Raw genomic sequence first — 26692 nt, forward strand, 5'->3', positions numbered from 1 at the left:
CTAAGAACAAACTCCAGTTTAGACCCTGCCCTATTGAAAATACTGCAGGCTATGAAATACTGCTCGCCAAATTTCCTATACATGAAAAAACTACTATTAACCTAGTAGTGATCTACAGATCCCCAAACTTCAATACCAATCCAGAAATATACATCCCTTTACTACTAGCTCCACTCATAAAACCTAATACCGAATGCATCATCCTGGGAGACCTGAACCTAGGTTTCAATGACAGCCAAGACTCAAAGGTTGAAGCACTACATTCCTCCCTGAAGGATATGAGCTTTATCCAACTAGTGAATGTCCCTACTCACATCAAAGGAAGAACCTTAGAATGGATCCTCTCGCTTAGCACAGCTATAGCCATTGACTCTATCTCTCCTCTAGCTTGGACCGACCACCACAACATCAAGTTCACCCTCAGGCCCATTGAACGCCCATTAATCAAACCCAAAATAACCAATTCCTACGAAACTAGAAGTCCCTGTAAGCTTACTCCTGAAAATCTAGTGCCAGTGCTCTCCAAAGCATTAGATACCGTATCTATTTCCAGTGACAAACCTTGCCTACTAGCAGACGCTTACCACAACTGCCTCACCTCTACCATCAATGCTGTAGCTACTTTTACTACCAAAGCTAAACGTTCTGACAAACGATCATGTTTCTGGTTTAATGATGATCTAGTTACACTCAGGAGAACCAAATGTGCTCTTGAACATGCCTACAGAAATCACCCCACTACAGAGTCTGAAAAAGCTTTCCAGGAGGCAAATAAATCCTACAAAACAGCCATTATCACCTTCAAGGCCAATGCCTATAACGCTCGAATCAGCAACGCTGCCTCCAACTCAAAAGAATTATTCTCAATACTGAAAGAATTGGAAAATCCAGCCCCAGTCACAAACGCAACTAACTCAAGTAAAGAATGGTGCACCACTATTCAAGATGCCCTAGCAGCTAAAATTGAACTACTCCAAAACAAAATTACAACCAAAAAGCAACTACTAGCGGACAAACCCCCCTCTGTCAATCACCTTCTGACCTCTCATGAGAACACCAACCCCCTTTTCCACTTCACCCCAGTCTCCCAAGAATTAGTGCTTGATACCATATCCAAATGTAAAGCTTCAAATTTCAAAGGAGACTCCATCCCTGCGTAAGTAGTCAAATCTTGTGCCCACACTCTCACTCCTATTATAACCAATTTGGTAAATGCTTCGTTCAATACCAAATGAGTCCCAGCTAGTAAGTATTAAAGAAGTATGGGTAACTCCCCTTCTAAAAAACCTACCCTTGACCCCTCTGTGCTCACTAATTATAGGCCAATAACAATAGTCCAGTTTCTTCTTAAAATCCTTGACAAAATAGCCTACAATCAAGTCCAAGCACATCTAGAAAAGAACCAACTCCTTGGAACCAGGCAATGCAGATTCCGTCCTAATCACAACACGGAAACGGCCCTCCTGGACCTTAAAATCCAGATGGATACCATCAGAGACACAGAGAAACTCTGTATCCTCCTTCTTTATTAGATCTTTCCGCAGCGTTCGATCTGGTGGACCATAACAAACTCTGCTCCACCCTAGCCAAAGACTTAAACTTCTCCGCCGACGTTACCATGTAGATCAAATCCTTTCTTGTGGAACAAACCTCTAGGGTCTCCATAGGTTAAGAAGCTGCAGACCCTATCCCTGTCCCTATTGGTGTACCTCAAGGCTCTTGCCTATCACCCACACTCTATAACGCATACACTAAGCTTCTCTTCTCAGCTGTAGATGATATGGGTGTCATCTGCACCAACTTTGCAGATGGCACCAAGATCCTCATCCCACTTTCAGGGAATTACACCCAAGATACTTCGACTATCAACAAAATCTATGCCATAATTCAAAACTGGATGGCTTTAAACAGCCTCTGCCTCAATGATGAGAAGATGGAGCGCTCATCGTGGGACCCCTGTCTAAAATAGCTGCACTTCATCCTGACTACTCTTCTAGCAATATTGATGGCACTATGATACCGGTACTGAAACATGTAAAAACCCTAGGTGTTTACTTGGACGCAAACCTCTCCATGACCAAACACATGAACACTCTCTCATCGTCTACCTCTTATACTGCCAAACTAATTGCCCTAGGCCGCCAATTCCTGACCCCCACCAATTCCATTACTTTGGCCAGGGCTTTGATCTTATCAAGACTTCACTACTGCAATGTATTATTACTTGGAACATCCTGCTCAAACCTTTATAAACTACAGCTAATACAAAATAAAGCCCTGCGGATCGCTCCTTGGAATAAGAAAATCTGACCATATCTCCAAGACCAGAAGAGACCACTACTGGCTGCCTATTAAAGCTAGAGTCATTTTTAAAACACTCTGCATCACCTTTAAATGCCTCCATAATAATGCTCCCATCTACTTGAACCAAGCCATAGCTAAAAAAAGAATCTACTAGATCCCTTATATCCAATAACCACACACTCTTAGCAATCCCCTGTTACAAAAACACCAGAGCAAGTGGCAGTAGCTTCCAATGTCTAGCCCCCAAACACTGGAACACCCTACCTCTCACCATCAAAAATGAGGAAGCCTTCATGAGCATCAAGAAACGGTTAAAAACTTGACTTTTCAACCAATTCCAATGAAAACCACCACCATGCTATCTGGAAATAGGACTGCACTTGCGCTGTACCGCTGCCTATTGTAATAGTTTTGCTTATTTATGTTTTTCCCTTTTTTATGTATGTTTTTGTATGTTTGCTCTGCCCAACTGTTAACATCAGTGTTGCACCACTATTTGCAATTATCTTGTACTTGCACTGTTGCTATCTCTACTGTAACTGCGCCGGAATGGCCTTTCTAATTAATGTTTCAAATAAGCTGTCTGTAACCTTGCTGTGATACCTAAGGGTCTGGGCGTGTAACAAATGCAATAAATAAATAAAGCAGTTTAGCTTTACGCGTGTCTTTCATCACATGCGTTTAAGTTCCAGCGCTCGTTATGCAATGTTGCCGCTTGCAACCTTGACTTCAACACAGACCGGTCTTGCATCCCTTTCCCCAACTCACTGTGTTGATCGCTCTGATATTTCTTTGTTCTTGGACCCAAGGATGATACCATGGTGGCTGCGCCTCCCCTCCTTGGTTAGTTACACGCGAGGGCCTTCGGTATCTCCGACACACAATGCAGGATTCTTCAGTCTGGATTCCTGGCCTTATGCTTTCTGCCTTGAAGGTTTCGTGAAAGCAACAGTTTCTTGACAAAAAGGTCAAGGGTATTTCCCTCCTTGCGAACCCTTTTGGTTAACCATCTTTCTCCACTGGTTCAGCTGCCAACTCAAAACTGCTGTTCCTTCATGTGCTTTGCCTCGCTCAGAGTGTGCTCTCGTGCTCCGCCTTTTATCCATGTGGGAACGTTAATGTAAGTCAGGTGTGAGTAATCGCCAGTAATTGCCTGACCTTGCCTGACCATTGTAGTTGGACATGTCAGGTATACTGCTCGGGTGTGAGCCTGTTTTCTCCCACAGCGGACTGTCTGTGTGGAAGTGTTTGTGAAGGTGTGAGTCTGTGTTCTCCCAGAGCGGGCTGTCCGTGTGGAAGTGTTTGTGAAGGGGAAGGTTGGGGTCAGGGGCGAGTTCCCACATAGCCTATATGGTAGGATGGGGTAAAGGTGTTGAAGGGGGAGAGATACCGCATCTCGCCATCCAGTGTCCTCCCTTTCTCCCCAAAGACCCCTCACCTAGGTGATCCTCCTGCACTGGTCCACCCCAAGGGTCTGGATCCAAAGGCGATGGCTGTGCCGTGGCCCCCTGAGAGAGAGATCCACCAGGGCTAGTGGGTGAGACACCTTCGGGTTTCTCACAAAGGGAAGAAATCAAAAAAAGTTGTCCTAAATCGTTGCACCCATTTCATTAAGATGTCACAGTAAAGAGATATAATTGTGACAATTTTACCTAAAAATCACAAATGTTTTTTTTGTTATCCCAAAATACAGTCACAACGTTCTACTTTTTTTTTTTTTTTACCTAACTCATACCCAACAATAGTTTCTTGCTGCCTCGTCACTGTGCCCCCTTCCTCCAGCCTCTGGATTTTTGTCTTAGAAAGAATTCTCTTGTGTTTTTTCAAATTCATGATTTTGGGCGTGTTCATTCAGCTTTTTGAGCATTCTGTTTTTCATTCATTTGGGTTACCAGTGCCTGTGCATTTCTTTTTCCTTTCCCATCCTGATGGCGAGCTGGAATTAGTCTTGGATTGATAGTGCCACCTATCGCTGGGCGCTGGCTGAGTGTGAAGGGGCTCCATATCAAAGGCCGACCCCAGAATATCCTGTTGTGCCGCTCTGGCTGCATAGATGTCTATGCATTACTTGGATCACTAGGTTTCAAAGCTCCAGTCTTCATGCCACCCACCCCACAAAATAATGCCCTGATCACACTATTTAGTAGGATATCTATTATCTCTCTAGGAGCCGTTCATCTTGCAGTCGTCGCTCTGCCCCTCATCTATATTCCCGCAAAGTCAGTTGCTCTTCTTGTTTCTTTAAAGTCTTAGGTTTGGAAAAACCAGGAGGCATTTGCAAAAGTGGGAAAAGTTCACAATTGATCTGTTTACATTTTAATTTTAAAATAAAAGTTCTCTTCAGTTTCGCTATCATATCCTTATGGACCGAAAAGATGTATAAAAACGTAAAATATTCAATGAAAAGTAAAAAATTACACATTCTATATACACATACTTGTGCATTTTAAATGTCTTCAATACTTCCTTCCATATGTTGGAAGCTGCTGCTGTCACTATTGAATTTGCCCCAAATAAAGTCGACCAAAATTGGTCCATTGGGATTTCCTCAATTAATGCGACGTAATTAATGTCATTAATGAATGCGATGTCCTGATTTATACATGGAATGGGCCCCCCCACACACTCACTTTTTGATGCCTTTCATAAATAATGCAAGGTTTCTTTGTGCAACTTGTTTCAGTCTTTGTAGCTGCCTGCCCTGCACTATCTTACACATTGCACATTTCAAAGGGAATTCTACAAATGTAGTAGCTGAGAAAGGGTCCTCTGTTTTAAGTAGCTCCTATATATGGTTTGCTATAGAGGAAGAGTCTCCTCATAGCACGTGTGGTCCGAACTGTGCCCCCTATGCACTAAAGCCCCTGGAAGAACTTTATTCTGAGTTTGTCAAGTAAAGGGGCTTGTCACATCTTAGTGTTCGTTGTAACAACCTATGATAACCTGTGATAAGCCTGTCCTTTAAGAAACTGCACCCTTTACATTGATTTACTGACATGGTTTCCTTTTTTCTGTCTCTTCCTCCCTACAGGCGAGTTACTGAGTCAGCCCAGGCCCGAGGGAGTCACGGAGATCACCTGCCCGAAGAACGGCAGCGAGAGGGTGAACGTAGCCTTGGTCTTCCCGCCCACCCCGACGGCGATCAGCCCTTGTTCCAAGTGAGCTTTGAAAGATGCACAGATCATTATCCCACCCCATCCCTCACCCCCATATCAGGGCAAATCTGACATCGAACGCACAGGTAGAAATGGAAGGATAACTGATGCAGTGGTTGGGAAGCCTGTCCAGGCATGCAGGCCCATCGCAGCCCCCGTTCTGTGCGATCCGGCCACCTCCAATTCAAGGCGGAAGATATAACACATGGCAACTTTCTGTTTCCACTTTAACTTAATTGGGCAGTTTTATGTTTCTTGGTATTGCCGGTTAGGGACTGTATTGTATGCTCCTTGGTATTGCCGGTTAGGGACTGTATTGTATGTTCCTTGGTATTGCCGGTTAGGGACTGTATTGTATGCTCCTTGGTATTGCCGGTTAGGGACTGTATTGTATGTTCCTTGGTATTGCCGGTTAGGGACTGTATTGTATGTTCCTTGGTATTGCCGGTTAGGGACTGTATTGTATGCTCCTTGGTATTGCCGGTTAGGGACTGTATTGTATGTTCCTTGGTATTGCCGGTTAGGGACTGTATTGTATGTTCCTTGGTATTGCCGGTTAGGGACTGTATTGTATGTTCCTTGGTATTGCCGGTTAGGGACTGTATTGTATGTTCCTTGGTATTGCCGGTTAGGGACTGTATTGTATGCTCCTTGGTATTGCCGGTTAGGGACTGTATTGTATGTTCCTTGGTATTGCCGGTTAGGGACTGTATTGTATGTTCCTTGGTATTGCGGGTTAGGGACTGTATTGTATGTTCCTTGGTATTGCCGGTTAGGAACTCTATTGCCATTTAGAACCAAAGAAATGTACCTGGGAAGGAAAATGCTGGTAATTGATTCAGTGCTGATTTTTAAAATATGTGGGCCCTAGTTTTATTTTGCAAACTACATTTCTGTGATCTCTCACCATTTGTCTAGATTTTTCTTTTTAGTTTTGGATCCTGGGTGGAAATTTAGCACAACCTGGAATCGTTCAGAGCTAATGTGTACTAGTAAAAGGTGCTGTGTAATGCAGTGGACAATGGCCAGGGAGAATAGCTCAGGGGCAACGTGCTCGCCTTGGAAGCAAGACGACACGGAGCACCACAGGTTCGATCCCCGGGTCCTAACCATAACCAATTAGATCATATAAATAACAAATCATATCAGAGTGCTAATCACTTCATACCCCACATTAGTGGGCTGGCAAGGGCCCGGGACCTCGTTAAAGTGCCCTATGGCAGCCTATAATAAGCAGCGTGATTGAGCTGGCATTTTGGGGGAAATAGACCACTTATGATATGATAAGTTATTTATAACACACTTGATACCCAGAGGTTTCTAAGCACAGACCCGGTTATGGAGCCTGTGGTGCTCCGTGTCGTCTTGCTTCCAATGCAAGCACGTTGCCCCTGAGCTATCCTCCCAAGCAGAGGTGTTGCTAGGGAGAATGGGGGGTGAGGGGCTATAGCCCTGGGTCTTTTGATTGTATCCCCCAATAGAATCCCAGGGGCTACAACCAAAAGGCTATAGCTAGCCCCGAGTCCTGACAATCCCGACATTAGTGTAGCCCCGGATCTTGGCCACACCTAGCAACACCCCTGCTCCCAAGTACATATCCTCCCAGAAGTACAGAGACGGGTATCTAACGTTCAGATTGGAGACCCGATGTAACCCACGGGAGTGTATGCGCGCCACGGGACAGGCAAAGAGAACTGCGCCAGGTCCCCTTTTTTCTACTTCACAAGTGACGTTCTTGCAGCCCGCAGCTGCCTTCCAACATGGCCGCGCTTCCTCTGCAAAGCAGGCGTCCTTTGAAGTCAAGGTAATGGTGCGAGTGTGCAGGCGGTGCTCGTGCACTCGCTGCCCTCGGGGGGGAGAAGCATGACATTGCAAAAACGCATTCTCATGATTCGAATCTAAAAATGGACTGCTAATGTGCAAGACCCTCACCGCCTACATCTCAGTCTCCCAGAGAAAGTGCTATCGCAGATCTGTGGGTTCATAAAGGGTCGGATTGGTGCCCATCCAGGTCAGTTATATGCATGGCATGGTTACATGTGATCTTATCGAATAAGTAAACAAAGAATGAATTTTTAAGATTCCAAAACATAGAGAAAAAAAATAACGAATGTGGTTTTTCGTTGACCCCAGCCCCTGCCCACACACAAGTATTTTTCCCACCCCTTAAACCACTTTTCCCGTTCCCAACCACATTCAATTACCCTTCTATAATTCGTTATAACTATTTTCATAGTTTTGGCGTTCTCCAATATTGCATTCTTTGTTATCAATTCGATAACACCACTGCATACTGCGTGGCATTTAGGGCTAACCACTGGTATCAAGTGCTACCCCCGACAATCCCCTTGTTACCCCCCATGCTCCCCTTGCTACCCCTGGGATACAGGCCGTCGCGCGTAGACGTAATGAAGTGATTTATGGCGCAGTGAAAAAACATTGTTGCCTGAAATAAATAACAGTTTTTGACAGTACGCGAGTGCGGACTCCTGCACCTTTTCAAAATTACAACCGTCCAATGGGAAACACCCCCCGACCGGCTAAGGGGGCTATAGCACCGGGTCTTTTGGTTGTAGCCCTGGATAGAAGCTCAGGGGCTGCAACCAAAATGCTAGCTAGCCCCGAATCCCGCCAGTCCCGACATCAGTTTAGCCCCTGGTTTTTTCCAGAGCTAGCAACACCCCTGCCTGCATGGGTGTGACTTTTGTTCATCGGCTGGCATGAGCAAGCGAAACATTGTCTACTATCGCACTCACCATGGCATTTTCAGTTACTGTTGTGTAGGTAGCCGCATTTTGTTCTGTATGATTTCAGTGCGCATGCGTGCACCATCTGTCTTTGCAATTTGCTTAAGTGGACATTTTTAGATCTTAAACCTGAAACTTCCATGTATATTTCATAAATGACACTGTTTTCAGACTGTGCCATTATTTGGGCAACAGTAATATCTGTTCATTATGGTACTAACAATGGAAAGATTGTTAGCCAGCATAGTATAGACACCTAGATAAATAGCCTTCATGGACTTATCCAACACATTCTGATGCATATTTATTGAATATGTTCAGGTTGATCTGCATGTGGTTTGGTGCTTTGCAAATGCCCTTTGGCTGTGTCTATAAAAGAAAGCAGTGCAGAAACCTTATGTTGATGTAAAACAATAGATTTGATGGCAGGAGAGGCGGTCTACTTGGTCAATTGGAGAATGTGAAAAGAGGACACGTGACCAAATGGTGTGATCCTTGGCAAATCACTTTTCCTCATGGGTTCTTATTTTCTTAACTGCTCAAATTGAGACCACTTAAGGGAATCATGTCAGTGTTCCAATCAACAACATGAACCACTTACCCCTAAAATGCCCCACTGTAACACCCACAATATGCCCACTACAGGGTCCTTTATTTTACTTTTACCACTGCTAGGGGCACGGATAACCCAGTGGCTCAAAGCTGCCCTTAAGCAAATAAACCTACACTTTACATATGTCCATGTCACATGTCCATATGATGGACACACAAGGCTTTATTTTACATATGACTATACAAAGCATATCAGGCTGAACTCTCACAGAATGGTAGTACTTGGATGACTCAGGCTGTACTCAGAATTATGAGAGAAGTGATTGGGCTTGTGAGGATGTACCAGACTGTACCTTGCACATGATGCCTATATATATATTTTTTTATTTTGATTTAATTAACATTTTTAAAATGCTCACACAGCCCGCGGGCATCGAGGCGCTGTTACAGGAATTGTTTTGGTTTTTAGTTGCGTAATTGTTTTTTTTTGTCTTAGTTGCCTATTTATAACGCGCTTAAACACCCAGAGGTTTCTAAGCGCGGACCTGGGGATCGAACCTGTTGCTTCGTGTTGTCTTGCTTCCAAGGTGCGCACGTTGCCACTGACTAATTCCTCCCGGGACATATACATATATGGCGAGCGGGGAATAGCTTGCCATAACATGGCAATGCTTGGGTATTGTTAGGTGTGACCCTCCCATGTGTATTGCCCCTTTAAGGGGATGTGTCCCTCCCACGTGTGTTGCCCCTTTAAGATGGGCCATGACTGCGTCATGGCCCAAGATGAATAAAGGGAGCCCCTGCAGGCACGTGAGACAGAACGGCTGCAGACTCCATAAGAGGTTGGTCTGAGTGCGTGTCTCCTTTACAGATGGAGGCCTACACGGGGCGGCACAGGCCTGCAGGCCTGGTTGCCATGGGACCCTCGTGCCAGGACGGTGGCAGAGGTCCGCATGGTCAGGAGCCTGGCAGGCTGTGCCCCCCCACCCCGATGGCGCTGGTGTCCCATAGGGCCACGGGGCCTGCCCGATGTCCATGGTAGGCCCCAAACCCCCACAGGCACTGGGCCTGTGGTGTGCTGCGAGGAAACAGCACCCCGGGGCGCCTGCCGGATGGCCATGGCAGGCGACCCCCAACAGGTATGTGAGGCTGCACTACCCCGGGCGCTGCGGCCGCATTTAGCATACTGTGACGATACCTGGCATGTGACACAGCGGTAACTGCCCATAGGAGGTTGCACTGGCAAAAGAAGGACGTTCTACTGGCCTATGATGTTTCTACTGGGTGTGCCCTTGGCATGGCATGGCTGCAACCTTGGCATATTCAAGCGCAACCATATTTAATGTGCGGCTGGAAACTAAAGTAGCCTTTTGTCTCTTGCATTAATAGTGCATTTTGAAGGTTTCTTTTTACATGGGTGATGTCACTGGGGCACAGGGTCCTACGTGAACACTTCCTGTAACATAATCCGGAGCACAGGTCATGTGACGACCCTTGCTTTGTCATCAGGTGCGCCATGTCACTTCCGCTAACCCTGGTAGTTTGTTGAATTGACGCCACTGGCAAGTTGTGAATGATGGCCCACTTCGTATTTCAACTTCTGCAAGAGACATGGGTGTAGTTTTCGCCCCAGCGGAAGTCCAATGTCACTCTACATTACGGGCAGTAGGATTCATGGGACATGCTGAGAGGCAAACCTACATGCTCCGAACCAACCTCTAGCGGCTGCTACAAATTGCATGGCTCACCTTTTCCATCGTGTGTGCGCCCATGGTCTCTCCCAGTACGAGTCCTAGCATCTACGTGCCGCTTCACGTGCATCACAGCATCCGGTATTGCAGGTGAGAGTTGCTGCCGCAACCTGTGTGCTGTTTGGCTCTTAGAGAAGCGGCACAGTGCACTTTATCACCGGGGGCAATTTGACACGGAAAACCTACCAAATGTGGCAGTGTCCGACTATTCCGCACCCTATTACGTAACTGGAAGAGTAGCTATTTTCGCAACATAACATGTATGACTGACAAAACATCCGAGGACCAGCACCATGTGGCTGTCAACAGTGCAGTGGCTGCATTATGTGTGATTTGTGTGGTGGTTTCATGTAGCACGCATACAGGCGCTGCACTTATGAGGAATGCGCACGCTAACTTTTCTGCTCCTCATTTTTCGCGAAGAACCCTCTGCAGGTTTGCAGCATCGCTCTGATACCTAAGTCCTGGTGCCTCCTCAAAATCTGATGGATTGTGGGTGTGGGGGGAGAAGGAGGGAAAGGGTACGCTGGCGGCAGGGGAGCCGACTTATGAATTTCCCGGGGGGGGGGCGAAATACAGGAAGTGACATCACTGGCAGTTATATGACCGCAAATTTGCATGTAGTCGCGAACTTGGTGCAACGGCGCGCGCGGGGGGGGGGCGGATGTTGGTGCGCGCAGCGCAGAACAGTGGAAACATTGGCTAGCATGCACTTTATATACTAAAGTCAAGAAAGAAGGAGATTTAAGCCTTCCAGTTGCATTCCAGTAAGACATCACTGCCCCTACTCCATCGCTCTATAATCGTTCAGCAACACAACTAGGATGGGAGGATGAAATGCTTGCTAAACAGAAGGTACAGCTGCAAGGTGGAGTACCACCACCAAATAAAAGTTCCCAATTCAAGGGAAACGAGAAGTAAAGACGTTTCCCGATTAAAAACTACCAAGCAAGACGTGTGTGGTGCCATAGTTCAGTAAAACATCAACAATTCAAACTTACAACAGTGCTGCTGTAGATTGGCCAGCCACAAGTGAAATTTGCTAAGATGTTACCTCTGGGTAACCAGATAGAGTTAGGGATGTAGCTTAATCTTAAACATTTCAGTGGACACATCAGATGTGCTGCTGAAGTATAATGCAATCCTGGTTGAAGTATAATGCAATCCTGGCTGAAGTATAATGCAATCAGGTGTGGTTTCAGACTTGGGGGGGAGAGTGTTAACTGCTTTTAACATTGTAGTTTACCAGAAATTCTGGTAAAGTAGTGTACAATGTTAAAAAACAGTTACCCAGGCTCACCATGCACCCAGGTGATGTTTGGGACTGATGGAAGCACTTGCGTCTAAATGTTGTAGCCATGGTTGTCTCCATGTTTTAAAAACTCCCACTTTCCAGGTTTTCAACATTCATTTGAAACACCCCTTATTCACAAAATGAAGGAGTCAGTAAAAAAGCCAATGCTGAAAAGCCTATTTCGCACAAGTAGTAAGACCCAAAGGGGAGGAGCGACTGTATAGCAGACCATGCCAATGTAGGATACTCCAGGATTACCTTCAATCAAAATTCACCCACTGCAATGTTCCTAAATTCAGATTGCAGAGTAGTGTCCGACTGAACCTCAATCAGCTCTTCCTGGGCATCAAATGAATGATGCACCACCTCCTCTGCCAGAAAAGTCTGCATCACCCAGTCATTAATGCCAGCATTTACTTCAGGGAACTATTCATCAAAGCTGGACTTTAATGTTGCTAGGTGGCTTGCCCAGCTCCAACTGTTCTTTTGCAAAGGTCTAGCTTCCTCTTGAAGGCAAATACGTTTTTATTCATTCTTTCCTCTGTGTTCTCATGTCCACAGGAATGCCCCAAAGGTGGGATTGGAGTTTCTGGGGTGGTGACTTCTAGTGGTCTTAGTTTCCTTTATAAAATACACAAATCACATAGTATGTCAACCAGACAATGTATCATTGTATACAGCTTAAAGGGGGCCACCTGACCCAAAGCAGCACACTAGGAGATGTATTTTGGAACAATCAACATTGTAAACACACCTCTAGTTTAGATTGTAAAGAGTGCTTGTGCTGCAATTACAAGCACCCAGTTAATAAAGTCCAGACTTAAAACACTTGATCAGCATTCAGTGAGTAAAATAACCTTATAAAAATAAAATGCAGTTTTGCGTAACATTAGAGAATTTTGGGATTATCAGGCACTGGCAAGTGGGAATCTGCTGTTGCTGTGGGAGAAGTGAGACTTGCAATGGCGACAAATTTAAGGTTAATAGCTGCTGTTTATCACAAGATAGCAGGCCAGCATAGATCTTAACCACTGAATGCCTACTGAACAGCTATAACCCCTTCTATGTCAGCAAGAGGCTGATGTAGAGGAACCAGTGATAGAAAGCAATGAGGTAATTATACTGTACCATATCCCGTGGGAGGTGATGCCCCCCCAAGACTCAGTGAAGGCCCCTCGTGTCAAAAGGTTGAAAAGTCCTGCCGTCTCAGTCCCCACAGTCCTAACTTCTCCCCCGCTTAGAGTGGAAGCAGTCTGCGGCACACAGCTTGTAATGCAAATCACACATTTTAAGTGTCAGGACAAAAAAAAGAGAACTGAATACGTTGCTGAGGTAAATGAGTTCTGACTGGCAACACTGGTTATACCGTATAGCACCACATTATCGCACCGCCCAACTATGAGTTTGAGGGCAAAGGTGGGGGAAAATCTTCCAGCAAGAAGCTGGAGGTATTTCCTCCACCATACCGCCCAAAATAGAACAATTTGGGATATTACCACCAACAAAATTACTACCAGCAGTAATACCGCTGAAATCCACCATGGAGTCCTATGGACTCCAATTAATGGGGACTAACGCTGCCTACCACCACTTGTAATCCGCAGTAATACCGCCAGACCAAGTGGCAGTAATGGTAGTACAGTTTGGTGGTATCTCGGCAGATTTACAGGCCACACAGAGACATCACCTCTCTCCATGTTGTCTTTTATTGTAAAGTGGATTACCAGGTTTCAGACCTGTAAAATACCCCTGTCTCCTCAGGTGACTCAGACCCCCACCATTCCATCCTACATAAACTTGATGCCGCCAGGCTGTTCTTCTAGTCTACTTTTATTCTACCCATGTAGATCCAGGAACGTCATACTCCTGTTACTTTCATGGATTATATTACTTCCTGTTCCTTAAAGCCAGGGGTCTTAAACATGTGGCTCTCCAGATGTTTTGGACTACGACTCCTATGATCCATCACCATTGACTATGCTGGCTGGGGCTGATGAGCATTGTAGTCCAATACATCGGCAGAGCTAAAGGTTGCAGAAGCCGGCGTCCAAGCAGAGGCCTGGAACTCCATACTGCCACAAGCACCTTATCATTTGACTCTGGCTCTGAAATAGAGACTTTATGCCGGCCCTTTACCCACAAACACTGGTTGTTAATATTATACCTTGGAGCTGCACGCGTTAATAGCACTAGTGCAAGAAACGTTCAGGACGGGCAGTAAAAAGACTTCTGTGGGATTTATGCGGCCTATGAGTTCACAGGGTTTGGTTGACCAGGGAATAGCACATGAGGCATGGAGTTGGGACAGGATGGCAGGTTAGCTGCTGGCAACCTTTCAGGTGGCAACCGTAAACCCATGAAGAGGGAGCGGAGATGTGCAGTGCTTCTTTGCCCCCCTGATTCTCTGATTTGTCAGAGCTACATTTTCAAAGCCTCTCTCTGAATGGAGCACGAGTGCATTCATCTCTCAGTTGACTCACACAGTTATTGTTCTGTCTGCGTCTTTCATTTGTTATAAAACAGCACCCAAGGTTGGTGGCTCTCAGGGGGTAGGGAAATTGGGACTCTCCAAGGACAATGAACTGGCAGCCAGGGGTTTTTAGCAATGCGTTACTTTTGTAAACAAAATGAACCCCCAAAAAATCTTTTTTTTGTGACTGCACCAGTAAATCATCAAGAATCGATGACTGGGAGAGAGGCTGCAGGAGAGCGATTCCCCCTTATTTGTATGGTACAGTAGCACAGATAGGAGAAAGAGGTTGGTTGGCTCTCCACTTACATCTACCTGTTCAGTAGCACACCTGGGAGTGGGTAGTTGAACTGGCTTTGGGGTCCCCGTTTCTCTGTGATAGCATACTCTTGAGGGCATACTTTTTTAATGAACATTTAATTGCAACTGCATGTGTATACCAAGTGCTTAATTTGTAAAACAGTAGGTGTCTGTGCCCAAATATGTTCTAGCACTTTTGTGACACTTGGGCAGTTCCACACCACTGCTGCCACCCAGGATCGGACTGGGACAAGAAATAGGCCTGGTCACCCAAAACAAAGTGGCCCACCCCTTGCCTCACGACACTTCACCTCTGATGATATCACCGGAAGTGATGTAATTTGACCCCACACCAAAGTGACATCACGGCAAGCGATGATACACAACCTTTCACCCCTTGACAAAATTGCAAGTGGCATCAAATAGCATTTTATTTATTTTTTATTTCGCATTTTTAAAGAGCTCACACAGCGCGCAGGCATCGAGGCGCTGTTACAGGAATTGTTTGTTTTTTCAGTTACATAATTGTTTTTTTGTTTATTATTATTATTTTTTTTTGTTTTTTTTGTCTTAGTTGCGTATTTATAACACGCTAAGCGCGGACCCGGGGATCGAACCTGTGTGTTGCTTTGTGTCGTCTTGCTTCCAAGGCGCGCACGTTGCCGTTCAGCTATCCTCCCGGTAGAACAGCATTGTTCCTAAGTAAACTACACTACGAAAAATATGGTTATGATTTCACTAAGGTGATATACATTTCATACAAGAATGGATCCCCATACGTATCATTAATATCTGTGTGTATAGATCCATATTGTCAAAATACTGTGACTCCAAGCAGACGTCCAAGGCCACATGATAATGTTATTATATAGCACTTACCCTTAAGCTCTTTTTTATAGAACAAATATGCATACAATATCACCCAACCTGTGTTGGTACTTATATCGACCCAAGAAGGATGAAAGGTTTTTGAAGAATAAAAAATGAAAAAATAAATTTGAAAAAAATGAATTTTTCCGTTTTTATTTTTTCAAACCGGCCCAAGCATGGCCTGAAACCGGCCCTTACTCCCCAGGGACGATTTCGGCCCGGCCAGGGGCCAATCCGACCCTGCTGCCACCACCCATAGTGCGACAGAGGCCGGGCCGGGTCTTTGTGGGGCCTCAGGCTCCATTAGGAGCCTATTCATGAAGACAAAAAAAGCACACACCTTCTTTTGCCGCAATGAGCATCATCCTAATGGAGCCTGAGACCTCACAAAGGCCCGGCCCCTGTCGCACTAAGCATGTGTGGCAGGGGCCGTGGATCGGGCTCCTGCTTATTAATGAAGCAACAGCCCGACCCTTTGGTCATTTATCCTCTTTTTTTTTTTTTGTTTTTCAAACTGTGGATGTGCGCCCCCCCTGGGCATGAGGCTGCGGCCCACTAGAGGGGCGCGCCCCACAGTTTGAATACCGCTGCGCCTAAACCCTCCCCTCCAGGACCATACACCAATATGAGTCCTAGAGGGGAGGGCTTAATCGCACATTTACGCGATTATACCCGGCCAGAGAGAAGTGATGCAGTATCGATGGAAAGGGCCATTGATACTGCATCACTTCTCTCCTGCCGGGGGGGGGGGGGCTCAGCCCCGACTTGATATTGCCGGGGGGGCCCGGGCCCCGGAGCCCCCGCGTACTCGGCGCCCCTGGCTGTCAGAGGCGTTGTCTTTTTTGGCTCTGGGTCTTTTCTAGACCTAGCCCCTAGTCCCGACGTAGCCCCGGATCTTTTCCAGACCTAGCAACACCCCTGGCTGTGGGCTGTGTGAAAGAGGTTTTATGGGTATGTGGGAAACGGCAGTGTCGGCATTTAGGATTCTGGCCCCTGCTCCGACTGCGTGTCAAATGCCTTGCCCTGCCCCCGATGGGCAAAAGTCCCAGCAGGCCATTGAGCACCTCACCTGAGCGTGTTAGTCAGGGTTGAGGTGGCTCTCCGCCTTCCATACAACATACTGAGGAAGGTGAAGTGGGTGATGAGCCCTTTACCTGAGCCACACAACTCTTAACATGTAGCTCAGGGTAATGAATGTAGTTTCCAGACTGCCCTTCTCTCTCACATTGCCAAGGCGCTCTCTCTTTCTTCGCTCTCCCTCTCTCTCCCCAAACAGACCTATGCAGAACACAACGAGCATCTGCGAGTTGACGGAAGAGAGTAAAGGGCAGCCTGGAAACTACACTCATTCCCATGAGCTCCATGTTAAGAGTCCTGCAGTCTGTTAGATCTCAGTGTCTTCCCTATGGAGAACGGATACTCCCAGGTTTTTCTGTCTGGCCCATAGAAATCAGACCAGCACAAAGGAACAAGGCCCTGGTACTAACCATCTGCCCCATCAACACTACACATTTCCCATCTGCCTTGCCCACTGCTGACCCAGGGACGTCATTTAGGGGTCGCCAGAGGTCGCAACTGTGACCTCTGAGGTCTCCCTTGCGACCTCTAAAAAATATATTTATATAATGTAATGCAAGCTCCTGGGCCGTGTCCAGCACCATGAGGCTCTTTACTTCTGAAGTGGCTGGCTTTCTTTTTCAGGCCCCTTAATCAAAGAAGAAAAATAAGAACAGGAGTGCCACAAGTCTAACAGTTTCAGCACTGACCCTAAATAAGAAAGAATAGGAATACCAAATAATGTGTCTTTCTGGAATTCTATACAATAATTGCTAGACTCATTAAAGGTATATTTCAGGCACATTTCAGGGTGTGAGTCACTGATTTAGTCTGTTCTTAAACCCCTCAACTCAACTTTTCATTCTTCTGAGGTCGATAAATGTGTACCAACACAGGTTGGGTGATATTGGGTGTATATTTTGTATACCTAAAGCACTTAAGCATTAGTGCTATATAATAACACATCATTATCATTTGGTCATGGACGTCTGCTTGCATTCACAGTCATTTGGTAATATGGGCCTATACACACTGATCTTAATGATACATATGGCGATCCATTCTTGTAAGAAATGTACATCACATTATAGTGATATCGTAACCATATTTCTCCTAGTGTACAATGCTGTGTGATGCCACTCCTGTTTTGTCAACAGGTGAAAGGTCGTGTTCCATCGCTTCCCGCGATATCAGTTCGGGGTGGGGTCAAATGCCATCAATTCCTGTGATGTCATCAGGGGTCAAGGGTCATGTGATGTCACTTAACGCTACCCCTGGCATTTTGGTGAAATGATGTCCCTGTGCTGACCCCCCCTGTGTGATGGCACGAGTACTGCTCTGCAAGAGTGCAGAGACGAGTAGTGGCTAAAGGGCATACTCGTCCTCACTTTACTGCAATAAAGGCGAAACAGTTACAGCCTTCTAATCTTCAAGAAGGCTGTAAACTGGTACAGGAGCACTCCAAACAGTAGTACCGTTGTACCAAAATAAAAGAATGTCCAAACTCAATAGGATCTTAAATTAAAGTAACAAAAAATGCACACCACTAATTAATAAAAGCACTGCTGGCCCAACCATGTGAGAGAAACCCAGAGAAAGCAGACCTTTTTAGTATAGGAGGTGGGGGGGGGGGGGCAAAGGGGCACATTGGGTTGGAAGACAGGGGTGCTCTTGCATATTGCGCTGGAAATATTTGCCGAAGTCAATAAATGTCTTTCAGAAGTTGGACATGGGTGCTCCAGTCACTAGGAGTCTTTAAGGTGGACTAGCGAGGCATGGCCTTTTCGATTTGCCTTTAATTCTTGGTCTTGGGGCTCAACTGGAGCGAGTCACACTTTTCAGTGGCCAGCTCTATCTGGGCATTTTCAGCACGGAGCCAGGTCAGGGAGCAGCATTAACTGGATCAAACAATGCGGTGTGGTTTAGCAATGGATTTTGGGTCGATGATGCTGGTAAACAGCAGGCGATTTTGGGCCAGCAGCACTGGAACACTTGGGCGCTTTGGATGCAAAGGGCCTGATTACAAGTATGGCGGTAAGGCAACAACGGCGCCAGTATCGCCAACTGCACCATTGCTACCCTACCGCCATACTAGGAGTTCTGGCCGCGGGGGCTCTTGCAGCCACCAGGTCTGACCTGGTGGCCGTACCGGCACCCTCGAGCAGAACATGATGGTAGCACCGGTACCACTATTAACGGTACCAGTGCTACCACCTTCCCCATTATCATTGAACCCTATGGAGTACAATTGGGAATGGGGATGTACCGGGCCCGGCACCCGCGAAAGGGCACTTACTGGGTTCGGCTGGGCTGGAATAGCCCGGTAATTGCCCATTCGCGGGTGCCGTACCCGGATGCGAGTTTGGAGGTAGCCTTTCCGGTAAAACCGGCAAGTCTACCTCCAACCTCGTAATGAGCCCCAAAGAAGTTTCCACTTCTTTGGCGGTGAGCAGGCTCGATTGGCTCAACACTGCATCACAGTACTTCAGCAGCAACAGCTTGGAGCTTGAAGAAGCTGGTAACCAGCCAGGTGGTGTTGAGTTTGGGATGCCAGAGGACTCCGAGCTCTGCTGTAACCACATTTAAGCTCTTCAATATGGATACAGCAGTTCAGTGAATCTCAGAGCTGTGGAGGAGGTGGAGCGTAGAGGTTGGAGAAGAATCCTGCAGTTCCCTTGCATCAGCTTGGGTGGTGTTGTCGGTGCCCAAACCGTCATTGAGATGGTTTGGAAATGCATTGGGAGCCAGGGGTCGCTTCCTTGTTTATGTATTTTGTATTGGTGGATTTGCACCACGTATACCTGCCGGGAGGACCACCTAGGAACCCTGTATCTGGGCATAGACGAGACTACAAAGGACGCCAAGAAAAAGACTCGCTGAAAAGGAAACGTTTCTAAACTTTACAAGGGTATTGGTTTGCAAAGGTCCAACAGAAGCAAGTTCCACAACTTCAGGCCTACAACTGTAAATAGATTAGGAAGGAGTTTTCTTCACACGTGTACATGCGCCACAAAAAAGCTCTCTAGCGCTGAGAAATGGTTGACAATTGCTCAAAGTTTATACTCAGTCTGAGAATGAACGGGGGATGCGAGAAACGCGAGGGACGCAGGAATTTGTAGGAGGGAGTTAACCCATGACGTATCGAGCACAATACCAAGACTGGAAGATATTTATAACAATAAGGTCATTGCCCTGATTTTATAAAGGCAGAGTTTATGCCAAAACACCTGTTATCACATAGGGCCAACCAAATCATAAGACCACTACTCAAATAAACTTTGAGCAACTTTCAACCATTTGTCAGTGCTAGAGAGCTTTTTGTGGCGCACGTACACATGTGAAGAAAACTCATTCTTAATCTGTTACACGAAGTAGAGGAACTCGCGTCTCTGTCTATCTCTTCACACTCATGCAACCCCTCCAAGAGATTTAAAGAGTAAATAGGACGCAGAGGTCAAGAAGTTGATATCCCCAAACAAGTTGCTCACAATTTCTTACAACTGTAAATAGTATATCACCACGAGAGTGGAATCGAGAACGAGGCACCACCAAACGACTCTTGACCTCTGATCGAAGAGAACAGGTTGGACAGTATCGGAAAGCGTTCTTACATAGATCAGGAGGAGCCAGACCATGCAAGAACTGGATCATAAGGCACAGTAATTGGAACATAATTCTGTGCTGGACAGGTAGCCAGTGGTGTTGCCTATGATGGGTAGAAACCTTGGCAAATGTGGGAAGTTTAAAATTAAACGCACAGCAACGTTTTGGACAGATTGCATCTGGTGTAACGGGTTCTTAGCAATACATTTGTAGAGACTGCTAGCGAGGTCAAGGTAGCAGTTTATAAGCGCTCCCAACACTTGAGTATGTAACACAGCAAGTACGAATTGGAGAGCCTTTCTTGGTAACCATAACCTATAAAAAGATATGATATGGCATTTGTAACGCGCCTATACACAAGTGTTTCAAGGCGCGACGAGGCAGGGGGGGAACAAGGGGAGACAGACAACGATCCTTCTACGCCAGGTGTCAGTCAGATCGCTCAAGTGCAAGGGTATAGTCAAACGACTTCAAGAGACAGAGAGAGACATACCAACATCCCACAAAAACCCAATCTTCTTAACCTCTGCACCAGGCCAGATTTCTCGGGTACTAGTACACCCCTGCGAGATAGATGGACAATGAGAAACAAGCCTTTGAACCGACCCCTCCTACTTCGCGTTCAGAAAGTACCCCAAGACTCGCCTGTTTCGCGAATCTGCCATCCCTGGCTATACTGCTGTTATTGCACCTTGCCTGACTTGCACCCCTCGTAACCAGTGCCTAGATGCTCATGGGCTTTGTGCGCTGCTATAAATACAAACATAAATAACCAGTAAGCCAGCAAGAGCACCTTCGAAGCAGCCAGCCAATGGCACATATGCTCCAGCTACGTGGAAGCTGGGTCACGGCGGAAATATGTGAAACTGCTCTGGTACCTGCCCAGGACCATGGGAAGGCACTCGCTCTTCAGCAAAGTTTTCTGTCAGTTGGAAAAGCAGTTGCAAGGAAAGCACAGAGGTCTGTGCAGCATTTCAGAGTCCCGAACATCGTGAGTGACCTCCAGTGCACAGATCCAGGCTATTGGCATGGAGCAATAGAGGCGGGACTTCCGCCTGGTAGCAAGGTGGCCACCAGACATTTTCCGTTTGGGAGAACAGACGAGAAGGTGGAGGCAAATACATAACGTTGGATCAATGAAAGAGCACCTTAGAAAGAGAACCTTACAAAGATAGAGCATAGCTGAGCAACTGAGGCATTAGAAGAGCAACCGTTAGGAAAGGCAGGTGCCCATAAAGAGATGCCAACCTTAGAACCAGATTGTAGGGGAGACCATAGTGGTGGATGCCACAGTTAGAAGGCGAGTTGGTAGAAGTCGCTAACCAGTATTGCAGACAGAAGGAGCCTGATCCAGACAGGTGGCGAAGAGACCAACACAAGGAGCAAAGGAATCTAGGCAGCAGGGCCAGTCTGGGCTCCTTTCCTGGAGGGCGGAGAAAGGCACAGCAACTCCAAGGTGCCCTGCCAGGGAGGACCCTGAAAGCTGTCAAACGGCTAACCTGGAAGTTTCTGGAACCTTCAGGAGAGCCTGCAGTAGCTAGGTCCCCTATGGCGGCCTAGACCGTGGGTCAGGCCCAACGGCAGGTGTGAAGGGCAACATATCCCTCCTGAGTGAGAAGGGGACCATAATTCTTAGGAGAGCGAGAAAGAAAGTTTAGCAAGAGCGTATAGAGGTGGAGGGCGCTATATCTCACTCCTGGGCCAGAAGGCTGCTAAGTACCTTAAAGTAATGAATGATGTAGAAACGAATGGTGGTAAGGGCACCCTATCCTTTATACCTGTTTGACATGATGAGGGAGAGAGGGCGGGGCAAGAGACCCAAGTGGTAAGCCAGCTGAGGACAACCCTTCCCACGTCGTGAACGGAGTGTACTATAAACCTGGATCAGAAAGCAGTGGGTCCGATTCTATCATTCTGGCGTCGGTTGCAAACATCAGCAGGGCACTATACCTTGTGGAGAGGACCTGGTGGCCAAGAAACTGCTGAATGCTATGGACTTTAGTAAACTTGGGAGACATCTAGTCTCACAATAGGAGTAACCCTGATACTTTTTGATCCCATCCCGATTCTTTTGAGTTAGACCAATCCCAACAAGGGCATCCTTGTTTTGTCATAAACATCTAGGCCCCCATAGGCTTGTATCCAAATCCCTTCCTATTTGTAGAGTGAAATGAAATTAAATTATATTTTAGTTATATCGCGCTCGCACAAGTGTTTCAGAGAGTCAATAACGTGTTGGGGCCTAAAACCTTGAGGCTGTGCATTAGATTAAAGCACCTAACATGTCTGGGGTTCCCTGTGGTCTTGTGCAGAAAGGGATGTGACGTAGCAGTTCGGGCTGTACTGACCCCTTTTGGGGTGGGAGCAAGTGTGATTTGCATATGGTCTTTCCCCTTTCTGTAATGGCTTGTCAGGGTGAAGAACGATGGCCTGGAGGGTTGCCAAGTGCAATTGCCAGAGGTTTAAGAAAAATTCTAAACCTTCCAGCCACCACCTCTTTTGCCTTGCTTTGTAAAGGCATTCACTGACCTTTCTTGAAATAGAAGAGTCTGGAATCCAGCACAGGTATTGAAGCTGATAAAATGGGAGCTGGTTAATAGGCTTATGCAGCCTCTGGATGAGTCTGTCCATGATTATGCCTGCATTCCTAACCTTGTCCAACGGCTGTGGGGTATTCGCCCCCTCAAAGCATTTTATATAATAATATCAGTTTGATATAGTGCTTCATGATGGACTCCTCTCACTTGCTAAACTGGTGATTGTAATAGTGCAAGCAATGGCCCTGCGGTTTTAATCAACCATGCACGGGTGGAGGTCTGAGACAGTGCTGCCGGGATTCGAACCTGTAACTGCAGATTGCACAAGGTCTGAGGGAAGTGCTGAGCTTGATCCTTGATCAAAACCAGGAATTTCATGAATCGCTGCCGATGTTGCGGTACCAAATATGGTTTCAATTAAGGTGATTTCGCAGTCCAGGTTTGTGAGCCCTTGAACGTACCTTTCACATCTCGATGATGTGATACACCAGTCAGTTTAGTTGGGTGATGACCTGGGTATCGCGTGCATGGATGAAGTAGGGATTACTTTAAGCAGCAGCTTAACGCAGCTCCTTGGTATCTGGCATCATCCATTAAGCAGGAGCTACCTCACGGGAATGTGGCGCTAATCTGACGCGTGCTGCAAATCCATCTTCCGCACAAGAGGCAAACTATAAAGTTAGGTCCGTTATATAAATGACCTATTCTGGTTTAAAGTTCTAATAGACGTATCCTAATGCTCCTTTAGGCTCATATGCCGGTAAGATAGCTCAGCGGGTTGAGCACTCGCTGCTGCGATCTGAGCGTGAGCTGCAGGTCGCAGGTTTGAATCCCAGCAAGGCCAACTCAGCCTTTCATCCTTCCGAGGTCGATAAAGGAGTACCAATTTCGGTTGGGTGATATTATATGTAAATATGTGCTCTTTAAAGCACTTTGGATTAAGGCGCTATGTAAATAACACATCATTATCATTCTTAAACAGACAGATTTGGTCACATGGGTATGTTTCTATGGCACCAGTTGGCCCAGGAAGTCAAAAGTAGCCCTTGGTAGCTGGTGGTGTCCAGCAAACCAGGCTTTTCTAGGCTACGGGGAGGAGCGAACTAGGCGCAGGCACTTGCAATTTCGAGTCCTGCGGGTAAAAAGCAAGAAAAAGGGATCTCATTAATTCAACCAGTGGACACAACTAAATATTAACTCCTCATACGTATGAGGCCTGTGGTGCCCCACAGGTTACGTTTATGCAATCTGTTTGTGCCACGAATTGTTCCTCGACACCCAGACCATGGTATAGCTTCATCTGTGTGTGAAAACTAGCCCAGGAGGAGATGGGGAGCCCCTGACCAGAGTGCGAAGAAATTGGGCAGGGAGGGTCAGCGGGGAGGGCAGTAAGCAAGCGTTCAGAAAGACCCCTGCTTTCTGCGCATGGGACCCCCCTCTGATGGCGGGATATGTGTCCCTAGCGTACATGCTGCTGCAATAACGGGCTGTAGATGAGGGTAGACCATTGACCGCTAGTGATCCTCAGGCCAGCAAAGGGAGGGCAAGCTGAATATTTCTCACTGTTTGTGGAGTGTTTCTTTGGGTAGATTAAATCAGGCCGCCCGGTTGTTCCAGCCTTTTAGAACAAGCGTCCTAATTCCCACAAGTGGCACCAGAGTTTCAAGTAGAAAACGAGTACAAGACCCCTTCTGTGGTGACCACCGAAGCAAGAGGCTTCCTCGTGTAACCTTTGGTTTTTCTTTTTTATTTACCAGAAGGGCTCCTCGGGTAAACTTCTCCTCCCACCCGCCACACAGCAACCTCCTCCTGCTCCCATCCATGGTGAACTGTTTGTTCATTTAAAACAGGTTCATAATGTGCCGAATCGGTCCATCCTTCAAGAGCATGGCAGCAAGTTGGGGACGGAGCATGGTTGGGGGCAAGGGGGCGGCGAGAGAAGCCGGGGGCCCAGAGGTATTACAACGCATGAAGGAGTAGTTGGTCACGAGGACCCACCAGAAGAGGAAGCCACTTGTTTCAGAGATGCATAGCCAAGGGGGTCCCAAAGAGTGGGAGCTTGAACAGCAAACCCACGTCATCCCACGCCATGCCTAGAGAATGTTACTATGATCAGGATGGCACGGTGCCGCGATCCAAGGAGTGTTGGTGCTTGGTTCCTCTCTCGCAAGATGCCGAGATCCAGGGAGGGTTGAGATTTGAGGAGTGTTGCAGGGGGGTGCGTCCCTCGCACCCCCTTTCCACACTGTTGCATGTATTGCAGTCGCTGCTCTCTGCTGCCCTAAACTGTATAGGGGCAATGCTGTTTTGTAGGTACCAGTGTCTCCCACTGTACCCATCTAATGTATGCCTGTAACTCCTACCGATGCGCAGTGCTCCAATGCTAGGACCGCGCTCAATCCATACCCGAGATAAGAATACATGGATGCGCTTCCCCAGGGATCATCAAGGATTGCTTTCTGAGTGAGGTAAAGAATTTAGCATTCGATGCACAATGGCACTGGACCCATTGTAGTTGACCTCGCGGACGCGAGGCGTGATCATGACGCTTCATGTTGTGGCGTATCGTACAATTCTTCCAGCAGTGTTGCTCTGCTCTGCAATACCAACTCGCATTCCTATGCTGTCTCCACAACAGGAGCTACTAGTACCCTATTTGCCTCGGGGGAGGGCGGGCTGTGGTTTAAAAATAGGCATTTGTTTTTGAACTGGTGAATCCATCTGTTAGAATTGATTTGCATTTGCTTTGGTTCGAATAAGTAATCCTTCCTCTGCATGCTCAAGCGTAGCAACACAATGCGGCAACGTACTGCAAAAGTGAGACGGATTGCTAAGAAGGTCCTGCCTGATTTGAAGATGAAGCATATATCGCACTTCCTGTGCATGTGATTGGCCAACACTTTTTGGGAGTGGCGGTGATGAATTGTATTCTGCTCTGCAGGAGTACAAGGATGAGTAGAGGCGAAAGTGCCCACCCAGCCCTCACACTTCTACTAACCAAGAGCCAACGCAATCTTGAAGGTAAAACAGGCACAGTAAAGAAAGATGCCCCCTTTGCCATTTGTGGTAATCGTGGGCCGAGGGAAGGCTATGCTCTTCAGAGGGGTGTGAATGTTATTCAGTATCGATCCAAACAACAAAGCATACCAAAATAAAGGGAATGTCCAATCAAAGGTCTATATAAATCGATATACTTTAATAAAAAACACACTAAAACCCCCACCCTGAGGAAAGAACAGAGAATAAGTAAGTATAACACAATGAAGCACTCGGAATAATTAATCAGGTGTGTAAGGCAAGTTAAAAAAAAAAAAAGACATGGGGCCTCATTAGGAGTTTGGAGGTAGCCATGCCGTTCTTACCGGCATGGCTACCCCCAAACCTGGTACCCGGTCCGGGTCCCAAAAATAGGGAATTACTGGGCCATGCCGACTTTAGCGGGCCCGGTAATTACCTTTCGCAGGACCCGGACCCGGTACGTCCCCATAGGGCTCAATGGGAATGGGGAGGATGCTAACAACGGGCCCGTTAATGACGGGCCCGTTGTTGGCATCCTGTACTGCTAGCGGGTCCCGCTCTGCATGTCTGGTCTGGCCAGGCGTCCAGAGCGGGACCCGCTACAGACCTCGTAATGTGGTGGCCCGGAATGAACGGTGCCGGTCCCTTACCGGCACCGTTCATTCCGCGGCCGCCAGCCTCGTGGTGATGCCCAATGTTCTTTAAAAAGGATACGTTTCTTGGATGCAAAAAGGGAATTGGTGACCAAATCAGTCTCTAGGGCCCAGAACTGGACCAAGGGGGCAGTTAATAGTCATTAGTACCTTTTGCAGTTCTTGTCTTTCGACAGCGCTGAACCGGACTTCAAATCGCTCGCGCAGCACCAAGAAGATCAGGAGAGTGCAAAGGGCAGCACTGGAGCATCCTGGTGAGTCGAATGTGTTAAAGAGTTCTTGGAAACACGGCTGCAAGCAGTTCAATGGTGAAAACACTGGGATCCCAGCTGTCTTGGCTCTGAGGGGGCTATGAATCCCAAATCCAGGGGCAAGAGGAGTT

General features: G+C 46.9%; 1 protein-coding gene across 5 annotated transcripts in view; it reads left to right on the forward strand.

Moving 5' to 3' along the window:
• MFHAS1 (multifunctional ROCO family signaling regulator 1) overlaps nucleotides 1-26692 on the forward strand; it is a 666381-nt gene that overhangs the window by 266778 nt on the left and 372911 nt on the right. For all 5 annotated transcript variants that reach the window (XR_011280404.1, XM_069626262.1, XM_069626264.1 and 2 more), the window contains exon 2: nucleotides 5336-5462. Coding sequence is in view for 4 of the 5 variants with exons in the window: in XM_069626262.1 (XP_069482363.1) it covers nucleotides 5336-5462 (127 nt within the window). In the remaining variant the exon portion in view is untranslated. The remainder of the gene's footprint in view (nucleotides 1-5335; nucleotides 5463-26692) is intronic.

Source organism: Ambystoma mexicanum, chromosome 6p (assembly GCF_040938575.1).
Source record: "Ambystoma mexicanum isolate Mex_15411 chromosome 6p, UKY_AmexF1_1, whole genome shotgun sequence".
In the NCBI taxonomy this organism is placed as follows: Eukaryota; Metazoa; Chordata; class Amphibia; order Caudata; family Ambystomatidae; genus Ambystoma; species Ambystoma mexicanum.